The 12,107-nt window shown below is 29.9% G+C and overlaps 1 protein-coding gene across 1 annotated transcript; it reads right to left on the reverse strand.

Annotated features, from left to right (window-relative positions):
- Nucleotides 1–367: 367 nt before the first annotated feature.
- Nucleotides 368–3,382, reverse strand: LOC105852648 (MLP-like protein 43). Its single transcript, XM_012718849.3, has 2 exons — nucleotides 3,098–3,382; nucleotides 368–872 (listed from the first exon to the last, which is right to left on the reverse strand). Exons 1-2 carry the CDS (start codon nucleotides 3,282–3,284, stop codon nucleotides 601–603), a joined length of 459 nt encoding a protein of 152 aa, XP_012574303.1. The 5' UTR covers nucleotides 3,285–3,382; the 3' UTR covers nucleotides 368–600.
- Between the last annotated feature and the right edge of the window lie 8,725 nt (nucleotides 3,383–12,107).

The following is a 12,107-nucleotide window of genomic DNA, read 5'->3' on the forward strand; positions in this document are numbered from 1 at the left end:
TTGACAACCAAAAAAGTGTATTTTTATGTATGTTATAAACAATACTTAAAAAATTATTGTATATTCTCGTTTCTAGCGATAGATTTTTAGCCGTTTACTTACTATGTTATACTTTTTATTGTGCTTGTCGAAAATACTTTTAAAAATATATTCCGCGCAAAAGTACCACTTTTTGAAACTAATATCCATAAATTCTACGTTTTGCATAGAGGGTGTCACACCTCCTATCCTATAATGGAGATTTGCTAAACAAACTTAAAAATAATTCAGAAAAATTGCACAAACATGAAATTATAAGGTGTTTGATCTAAATAACAGTTATATTGTCATAATAATAAGTCTAAAAAACCATTATCGCAAATATAAATTAGTAAGCACAACTATATATTTATTTGCATCACATAATTTAAGACATAATCTTCAACATACATAGAAACAAAGGATCAAAGCCAATGCATATATGCATATCTTTAGGCAACGTTAACACATGCCATTACAATTATATCACACTAATTATTAAATGATCACTCGTATCCACATAGCCAACACCATTAAGCCATTATTACTCCTTATTGATTATTTTATTTATGACTTATGGAGTTATGCTTTAACAAGATAAGCATCAATCTCTCTAGTGCATTTGTTAAGGTATTCAATATAGCCATTTGGAGGATGAATATCCTCATTGATCTTCTCATATTCAACACTCCACTTAACTACTGCACTTCCATCGTTCTTATCAAATATTTCGAGGATAAATTTAAAGATCTTATAGTGCTCATCAATATCTCCACCAAATAGCTTGTAAGTGATTTTCTTGTTTTGTTCATCAACTTCTTCAATACTCTCCTTACATGTGTGTACCTTGCCATCTATTGTAATGTCACGTACAATTAATACCAAGAAGATAAAAATGTTGTATATAATTACAATTAATAAAAGTTTGAATTATAGAAGAAAAACAAATAAGGATCCGTTTGTAATACAAAATAGATAGTTATATTGTTTCTATTTTTCAAATATTTCTGGTTTTTTACTTCATGGTTGTGTCTATTGTGAAACTCTAAAAACGGTCTAATGATGAACTTTTACTATTTTTTTTTTTGTTAAAAATAAATTTTATAATAAAAAAAAATGGATATCAAATATAAATTTTTAATAAAAAAGAGTGAAGCCCACCGTATTAAACAACTCCTACTTTTATATATAATTTTTTTTGTTTAATTGTAATTTTAATCTCCTTATTTTTATTGATTTACGAAGTTAATTTCAAATTTAAAAAGTCGACAAATTTGATCATTGTAATTTTGGTTTTAAACAAAAGTGAACCTCCAATATTGTAGTTTGCAAGTTTGGGAGTTTCAATTTTTGCATGTTTAATTGTTCATCAAATCACTGTAACTCAACGGCAAAAGCTAGAAAACCAAAGAAGGCAATTATCACCCGCGTTTCCTCAACAACAAAAAAAAAAACAAAACCACCGACGTTGTGGTGTTGGCGCAAGAGTCAGCTGATAGATATGGCCACGTGAAAGATTAAACACAGATTAATGATCACCTACAAACTTTAAGAGAATCAATGTGAACCTTTGATTAAATTAAAGTGGTTTATTTATATTTATTAAAATATACTTATTAAAATATGGTTTAGTATATACTTAATAAATATACTTTTTAAAGGAATACTTATTGAAACTTCATGAAATTTAATTCTCCAAAAAAAAGTTGCAAAATGATTAATAATATTCCTTTAATTAATAAATATATTTAAAAATGGTTAAAATATAATTTTATTGATCTTTATCTTTTATTTCATATTTATTTTAATTGGTCTTTTATCCTTTTTTTTCTTATTTGGTTTGTTCCTTTATTTATTTTTGTCTTTTATTTTTTATATAATATTTGTTTTAGTCCTTATTTAACAAAAAAAATAATAAATAAGACGAATTAAGAAAAGAAAAATAATCAAAATAAATACTAAATAAAAGATAAAGAACGAAAGTTATATTTTAAGTTAGAAATATTTACAAACTAGATTAATTGCATTAATTTCAAACATTTTTTACATAACAAATACTAATTAAATTCTCAATATTCACCCAAATTGCTTTGTTTTTTTGTTTTTGTTTGAGTGATGTTTAAATAGGCAATGGTGGGGTAGGAATTTCACATTTAGCGATAAAAGATGGACCAGATTTCACTCGGTCTAAAAAAAACAAGAACAAAAAAGAAAAAGAAAAACACAGGATAAGGTTAAGAGTAAAGATGGACCAGGTTTGAGCCACTCTCCGGGTTATCCGTCCCGTTCTAAAATACATTAAGATTATTAATTTTTTTCATCATTATTTTATCTTATTCTACTATACTAACTTAATTTAGGGTTTGAAATTTTTTTCTTCTCCTTTATTCACTTTTTTTTTCTTCTTCTAATAGACGGTTCTTCTTGTGTTTCTCTTGTTTTATGTGTCATTTCACTGTCTTTTTCAATCATACTACCACTTGATTTTTATGTGTCCTTTGCGTATAACTGACGTTTGATATTAGAAACGCTTATCCAACATGTCTAATCATATCTCTATTTTCATACTCTACAATCTACTGCATCTTTTAAATTGTATATTCATCCTTGTAATTTTGCAAAAAGATCTAAAGCAAATAAAGTAAAGTTGAGTTATTATTATTATTATTATTATTATTATTATTATTATTATTATTATTATTATATATTATAATTTTTAAACGATAAATTGCCCAAAGTTGTTAGATATGCTGGCGTAGGGATCAAAGACTTCCATCACTATTTTTTTTTTTAATCTTGTGCCATGATTGGTTGACAAAACTTTTGTCTTTAATTGTATTCTAAAAAAGTTATATTTTTAATATTATTACATTATTTTTATGAGAAATGTAATTTGAAGATTTTTAGGAAAAATAAAATGAAACAAGATTATTTGGTTGGGTTGAGATGAGACATCGAAAAATGATTTAATTTAATCTCCGCTATTAATATTTCTTCCCCTAAAACAATATATTCTATCTACAAATAAGATATATAGTTTGGTTGGCATGTTAATTGAATTAGAAACATATTTATTTACCTATGACATAAGTCCAGTGTTTAACTGAATCAGAGCCATGCCAGTCTTCACCTTGATGCAGCTTGGTGTGGTGAATGTTTTCACAAAGGTTTTGCACATCGTTAAGTTGTGATGCGAAGAGATTATAGAACTTGGAAGATGATGCTTTTATCCCAAGTTCAGTGCTAAGTTTACCAACGAGAACCATTTTCTATGTGTTAATAATATGAAGCAAAGAGAAGGAACAAGCAAGGGATAGTATGAGGAAGTGTATGCAAACTACATGACTTAAATAGAAATTTGCTTACTCTAAACAATAAAGGTAGCAAATTAAATAATTAATATATGTACCACATATCATTCCTACTTATCGATCAAATTAAATAAATATTGTTTCTTATTCATCAAAGAAATATTGGTCAATAACTAATATCCCCTATGGAGTGCATGCGGAGATTAATCTCAAAGCCGTTTTAAACATTTTAAAGGCTATGTTTTAATCTTAAATATTAGATTTCTAATAAAAAAATTATAATTTTAATAATTGAAAAAAAGTTAGTAACTATTAAATCTCAAAATTTTATTTTTAGTCTGTATAAAAAAAATCTCAACTTTTTAGCCCTAAAAAAAATTATTCTCTATTTTGAAGAGTTTGTTTCTTTTTTATTTTTGTGAAAAAATAATAATTTTAGTCTATATAAAATCATAATAGAGACTAAAAATAAATAAAAAAGTTTTACAAACTAAACTTAAAATATCATAATTTTGTAAAAATTAAAAATAAATTTAACACAAAATTGTATCTCAACCAGAAACTTTATCTATCCCATTAATGATATATTGATTAGTTGTCAGCTTCTACGTTAATATTTTTTTTCTATAAATATATTTTTGGATATTTTTGGTTCTTGTAAGTTAACATTATTTTTTAATTTCATCCTTGTATTTTTTTTTGTTTCAAATACAATTCTATAAATTTAAATTTGTTTTAAAATCGTCTCAACTGTTAGTGACTGTTAAAAAAACTAAGATGAAAATTAGAGAAAAGACGAAAAAAAAAACACAAACAAAACTTGAATCTATATAAAAAAAAAATCAAATTAAAACATATATATTTAGTCACTGTAAATATTTTACTGTGAAGAATATACAAAAACAACTTTATATGTAGTAAAGCCCGATGAAACTTGAACAAATACATATTGTAGAGCCTAATGACGCTAGAAAATAATACATGGGGTAGAGCCTCATAAGGCTTGAGAATTAACACATGGAGCATGAAGAGGCAAACAAAATACTACTTGCACTAATTTAAATTGTTGGAACTAGTGGATTAACTTCTTTGACTGTACTCATAAAAAAATATTCCTTTAAAGGGAGGATTAAATGTAAAAATAATTATTGTGAATTAATATAAAATTCTTTGTGTATTTTCTATCATTTTTCTCTTTAATTTTCTATTTATGTTTTTTGTGTCTTATCTTCAACCTTCTCCAAAGTAACGCTTTATAAAGTGAAGTTAAACATTTGTTAAAGAACTAAATTTAAATGTAAACAATCAACACAATTCAAACCCAGAGAGAGTAATGGTCATGTAACCACAATTTAGTCGGTTTGACTTGCTTGATGTTTTTAGTCCATTCCTTATTATTTATTTTTATGTTGATTTTTTTGAAAATCAAGGAATGATTTTTTTTTTTTTTGTTAAAATAGGAAATTGAAATCATTGAAAAGAATAAATGCTTCAGCAAATATTTGATTTGATAATATCAATTTAATCTCGTAACAACAATCATTTTGTTTCCAAAACGATTTCAAAATGTTGCTTTGTTTTCTTTTTTTTTTCTTTCTATGTGTAATTTATGTTTTTTTTTCTTTCCAAAACATTATCAATTTAATTTTATTACAACAATCATTTTGCTTTCTTTTCTTTTCTTTATTGTTGACAAAGATATCAACTGGTAATATATCTTCCTTGGCCTATATATAGCCCCTCTAGAGGACTCTATTTCCTTGTTTTGTTCTAGGTGTTGCTAGTCTTTTAATTCTTGGCGTGTTAATTTTGTTTTAGAAACATTTGTTGAACTTATGTCATTACGTTTTTGTAATCCTTTTGTTTTTATCTCTTCTTTCTTTTTCTGTTATTTTGTTGATAAATTTTTTATATTGTTCTAAACATGAAAAAATCATCTAAAAATATATGTTCACATTCCAACATCCATTTAAACTGAAGATTATTAAATGTAATTCTTTTAGAGACTATAATAAAATTTTGAAATTTTATAGAAATCGAAAACTTATTTAACCATTTATTATGTTATATAAGTATATACAATGAAATATATTACTTTTCATATAAAGTAAACTCGTATGAATCTAAGAGAAAATAGTTCACAAAGACAAAATTAGTTTGGAGTGTCAACGTGGATTTAGAAACATATATAAATAAAAGACTTTTAATGTGATAGTAAGAGGAAAACTTATCAACCCTTAGATTAAAATAGATGATCAAGATTAAAAGTCTTAGTTGACATAAAAAAACATTATAAGTTGTTAGCCGAGAACGGCCAACAACTAAGAAGGGTTTAGTCGATGTCCTAATAGTAGAATGTGAAATAGTTGTACTAAGAACAATTGAATATGGATCAGTTGGATCTTTCTCAAGTTTAATAATCCCCAAGGGGTTGTGAGATTGTTAGCCACCACTAACTAAAGTGTTGGGTCAAGAAAATATTTTTCTCAAATCATAGTGGATCATTCAAGTCCTATTTTGTCCCTCGTGTGGTAGGAGCAAAATATTTTGTCCCTCGTGATGCTTTTTAAGGGATTCAAGTAATGTTTTTTCTTTCAACTGAACATGATCCTAACAACTAATAACAGAGCTTGGCTGCAATAAAGGGAGTTATGACATAAAAAAAAATATGATTTAGAGAAGTTTACGAAGAAGAATAATTTTGACACGTGGCATCTCAAGATTAAAGTATTTCATGTTCATTAAGGTTTAGGAAAGGCTCATAAGGGAGAAAAGAACATGGCCTTAACACTTTCTAAAAAGAAAAATATGAGATCATGGACAAAACTCATAGTGCTTTGACCTAAATTCCTGGTGACAAAGTCTCGAGGGAAGCTTCAAATGAGACAACAGTTGCTGGAATTTGGGTAAAGTTGGATAATTATAAATGACAATCAATCGTTGGCAAATTGGTGATACTTGAAGCAAAAAATCTACAGAGAGAAGACGCAATCAAGAAAAATAGTTGTAGGTCACTTAGATGAGTTTAATAAGATCAGCATAGATATTGAGAATGTTAAGGTTGAAGAACATCAAGCCTTACTATTACTAAATTATTTGCCAATCAGTTATGAAACTTGTGTGGCATTCTTCTTTTCGAAAGAGACTCAATCTCATTAGAAGATGTTCAATCATCCCTATACTCAAAAGAGTTGAAGTGGAAATCTCCAAAAAATAAAAAAAAAATAAAAAATAAAAACCCAATAGGGAAGGCTTGTTTAATTGTCAAAGGAAAAGGTGGAAAGAAGAATAACAAGTAAAAAGGAAAATACAAGAACAAAGAGAAGTAAAATTCAAAATTGAAATGCTTCATTTGCAAGAAAGAATGTTATTTCAAGAAAGATTGCCCTAACAAGAAAAATAAGAAGAAAAATTATAGTGATGATAACTATGGAAATGTCTCTATGGTGTTTAAAGGATACAATAGTGCAAATGTGTAGGTGGAAAATTCAAGAACTATGGAAAAAGATTGGATTCTTTACTCAAGTATCTCATTTCACATGACATCCAACAAATAGTAGTTTATTGGTTACAAAGAAATTAATAGTTGAAATGTCATTATGGGGAGAAAACCAGAATGCAAAGTTGTTGGAATCGACTCCATCAAGCTCAAGTTTGAATATGGTAGAGATGATCATATGAAGTGTGAGACATGTTCTTAAATTAAAGAGGAACCTAATCTATCTTGGTATGATTGAGGAATCATCATGTTCCTAAAAGGCCGAGGGGTGTGTGAAGAGTGAAAAACATTAAAAAAAAATTGGGGTTTGAATTGTATTTTTAAGGTTTAAAAAAATATTTTTATAAAACAGATGATAATATAAAAATATGATAAAGCAAACGTAAATGAAGAGATAAGGAAAGGAAACACAAGTCAATTTATCTTGGTTCACCACTAACATGGTAGTTATGCGCAGTCTGTTTACTCTTAAGGGTATAATTCAATCATTAACAAGATTATAACAAGTCCATTGATGTTATTCAACACTCAGAAATCATAAAAAGTTTTCACAGGTTGTTGTATATGTTTGTAATAGGTTTCATTTGTGTTATATATTTTGCAGTGAAGAAACTCCAAAGAAATTAGGGTTTTTGATCGTTGCTGTAATTGCATGAAATCGATATGTAAAAATGGATTGTATCAAATCTTCACAAATCTTGAATCAACACCAAAAATATGTTAAAAAACCTCTTCATAATTGATTCAGCGTATCTTGATAAAAGCCATAGGAAACTAGAGAATGACATTACCAAATAATGTCATTGTCCTTTGATAAGTGTTTTCTGCAAGTGTACTGAATCGTTATAAGTAATAATTAAAACGGTAATACCGAGTGTCGAATTCAAGGATTGTGTTTTACTATCAAATTATATTTAATCACTAAAATTGAACAAAAAGTTCCCAAATTGATTGAAATAATATTTAAAATTAAAAATAGTAATGAAATTGATTCTTTGTAATAAGAAAAATGTCATTCATGAGTTTCACTTCGAATCCAACCTTGGTGTATAATTTGATCCTAGTTACTGAATTATTACCAAATTCTCTTTATTATTCTTGCCCTACTGTCTTAGTAATAGAACCTTTAGCTCCAAAGTAATCCTTAATTCCTTAGTGGATTTAAGATTAGAATTAAGTCTTACCGTACAAGAATTCTCTTGTTAAACTATTGACTTGTAACTAATTTAATTGGTTTCATGACCTACATCTATCCCTAGACTACAAATTTATGAATTTCTCATCTCAAGCATTCGTAAAGTCCACTTCCGTTTCAAAATAGGAATCTTAGAACATTTTAATGTTGATCAAGCAATAAAAAGCATCAAACACAAAGATGAGAAAAATAATTCAATAAATTCATTCATTTAACTAGAAATCAAATCAGAAAAATAAGGGTTTCATCTTGTTACATTCATCCCTAACAAATAAAGTTTAGTTACTCATGATAGAGATAGAAAAGATAGAGATAAGAGAAGAATTACAAGAAATATTCATGAATGATTCTTGACAAAACTGCTCCAATGGTGTTAAAAACGGTCATCTTTGAGTTTATATCCTAGGACACATGTCTCCCAACTTCCCAATAGACAAAAAGATGCCTAGAAAGTGAGGAAAAAAAATGCATTTTAATGAATTTTTTCACGTACCACGCGTCCCAGGCGCAGCTTTTGCGCTTCAATGGCGTCCCGATAGTGGCAAAATGCTGAAAATGCGCCTCAGGCGCGACTGTTGCGCTTCAGACGCACAACTTCTTATGTTTGACGTTTTCTGTATTTTGCTCCTCTTTAGAATCTGAATTGGGTTCCGATGTCTTCATGAAAGTTGTAGCTATGGATCGTAGCATTCATTTTTACTTGGCTTGACTCCAATTCGACATATACAACTCCAGATATGGCTGAAATACTCCATATAGGTAATGTTGATTTCTCGCCAAAATTCAGCACTGCACTAAAACAAAAAGCAACGTAAAATTATTTAAAAAATCTCTACTTAATCAAGGGAATAAGAACATAAACATTTCATTAAGTCAAAGAACTTAAATCAACAAAATATATCAAATAACTCTTTAAATTAACTAATGGTTAAAGATAAATAAAACTAAAATCAATGAAAAATATGCAATTGATGAAGAATCATCACAACCCCAAACTTAATCTATTGTTTGTTCCAAAGCAACAATTAATTTTCAAATTTGGTACAGTTAAAAGAAAACTTAAAATCAATTTCTCAAATCAAATCAAACTTCAAAGTTTCAGCTACTACAAAACATTCATCATGCTCCATGGTTGCTTAAAAAAAACAACACAATTTGTATACTTTAGCATTCATTCATCAAGTTCAACTATCTCTTTACACAACCTCACCAAAATTTATCTCAAGTGTTTAGAAAGGGTTTTGAATTTATCACTCATATCCTAGTACATGCATCACGCTACCATAGGGTTGAAAAAATTCTAGTTAGCAATTACAATGCAGCAAATACATACACTTTTGGAAGACTTTCGAATTGTAATGGGGCTTAGGTAAGGGTAGGGAATTTTGGGATAGTAGGCTTTACTACATGGAGTTCGGCATACATTTTCAAATTATTCTACCACTTTTTATATTTATTCACCTTTTCATTGTGGAGATTCTCAACCATTGACAAACAAACCAAAAAGATATTATTTATCAAAACACACAAACTGGTTTTTGTTTTTTTTTTTGTGAGAATCACCGCCCCAAACTTAAAAGGTTGTTATCCCATGAGCAACCCCAACCTTATCATTTTACCAAGACAAGACAAAACGTTTCCTACCGAACTCCAAGTAAGGTGGTTGAATTAAAGTCATGTCTTTGACTTGTAATGTGGCTAGTAACCGAAAGAAACGGCAAGGCTCAAAGGGATGCAAGGGATAAAATCTGCATAGGGTAGTTAAAAAAGGCTCAAACGACCAAATAAAATTGCTACATTGTATGCATAAATTACAAGTGATGTAAGTCAGAATTAATGCAACTTCTAAAGGGATAACACATGTATGGATATTCACACAACAAAGAATGAAAGTGTTTAGGTCCAAAAGCTCACATCTAAGATAATAAGAGAGAGCGTGAACTGTCAAAATAATGCTAAACATGTCACTGAAATTTGTTTTTGAAAAATTGATGGCAAGTTAGACTTCTACAACCAAAGAGTAATCAACAATGTATGCATTAGTGAAATTCGTAGAATTGAGTAATGACATAAGCAAAGAAATAAAATTTAAATTTCAAAATCCCAAACTTAAAACTTAAATCAAATGCAAGTTATTGCAACTTCCTCATCATAATACACATTTAGTGAAAGGAAAAGAAACATACAATTCAACTACTGAAATAAAGAGAAATAAAGAAAGAAACAAATAAAAACAAAGAAAAAAATAAAAGAAAAAACTTCTCTCAGTTGGGTAAATCATTCAAGGGGCTTCGTTTAGATCCTCTGCTCCTATACCACTATAGTCCCCAATATACCGGTGAGGTGAAAATAAATCAGAGTGAAACATGTCTCCTGGTATTTGTTGAGATGAAGCGAAGGCTCAATAGAGATTGGTCATCCCCAGTTTGATTCTAACTTCTCCATTTCACTGATCGATCATCAATTGTTTCATCATAGTTTCCAGCCGGCCATATCTATCCTTTGTGGAGAGTTGTGATGGATGTTGAGGATAGTCATGTGGCCCATGTGGTTCAGTATTTTCCTCCTCCGGCATTGTTGCTTGTGGAGCACCAAGATAGTCTGCCGGAATCATATAGTGTTTTTCTACTGCTAAGGATTTGCTCGCTATGGTGACAAATGTGGTCTGCTTCTCCAATCCTCTAGCAACAATCGTCGTCTGGATGTCAACAAATTCATTGGCTTCCAACTTAAAATTCTTCTCACTCACAAAATTTTTGACTGTGAGGAGTTTGGCATGATACTCTTGCGTTGCCATGTTCTTGAATAAGAATGTATCGTGTGATTGGGAGGAAGATGCATTTGTGACCTTAGTGCGTTTAGCTTTATGTTGGGTTGCCATTAGGTCCTGCAAAACAATTAAGTACATCCAAGATTCAAAATATTCAAGGTTAGAGATAATTAGTTTGAGCATGTCTCCCCTTGACAAAATAACCACAGCAATTGCCCGAAATTTATCCAACAAAATTCTGAATGATAACAATGCACATAGATTTACCTTTGATAAATTAAGATTCAAAAGTGATTGTGTCATTTTCTCAAACAGTTGGAGTGTAGTACAGATTTTGTGGTAATTAGATTCAAAAGAGGTTGTGTCATTTTATCAAACAGGTGGAGTGCAAAGCATGAAATACATGAACAATCCACTGTCATAAGTGACAATTTCCAACACTGACACACATTCGATTTCATACAACCCATATGCATCTATGAAAAATCTCTAATACTAACACAATTTTGAATTCAAATAACCCACATGCATCAATGAACAATCTCTACTATTAGTACAAATTTGGATTCAAATAACCCACATGTATCAATGACCAAGAAGGAGTTGATAGTAACAATTTGAGAAAACTTACTTGATGATGGAAGAATGCTTGATAGGGGAGGAAAACTTACCTCTATTGAACTGAGTACTAGACTTGGAGTAGTAATAGAGATGAGTATATCAGTTAACTCTTGTGGGAGGGGAGGGTTGTGTGAGAACAAGGGTTTTAAAATCCAGCTTTGGGCCAACTGGGCAAAATTCGCTTCAAGCGCATGGGACGCGCCTCAAGCGCGCGAACAGTGAGCAAATGCAGAAAATGCGCTTCAAGCGCGGATGACGCGCTGGCAGTGTTCAACTGCCTAAAATGCGCTTCAGGCGTGTGCGGCCAGTGACGGAACTGGTGAAATGCGCTTTAAGCACAGAAACATGCGCTTCATGCGTGCGCGACCAGTGACAGAACTAGCAAAATGCACTTCAAGTGTGGAGGACGCGCTTCAAGCGCGCGCTGACAGTATCAAACCTCTTGGAATGCGCTTCAAGCACAAAGGCGCAAATGATGCGAATCCAAACAGTAAAATCAATATCCAACGCATCTTTTTGATTCATTGCTCATACCTAACATCAAGAACTAATATAACTAGCAATTAGTAACTAAAAATGAAATTAAATGGATTAAAATGAAACTGAAATGCAAAAATACTGTGCAAAGGATACGAATTTGGGTTGCTTCCCAATAAGCGCTTGTTTAGTGTCTTGAGCTTGACACTCCACTTT

The sequence above is a fragment of the Cicer arietinum genome, chromosome 7 (assembly GCF_000331145.2).
Source record: "Cicer arietinum cultivar CDC Frontier isolate Library 1 chromosome 7, Cicar.CDCFrontier_v2.0, whole genome shotgun sequence".
In the NCBI taxonomy this organism is placed as follows: Eukaryota; Viridiplantae; Streptophyta; class Magnoliopsida; order Fabales; family Fabaceae; genus Cicer; species Cicer arietinum.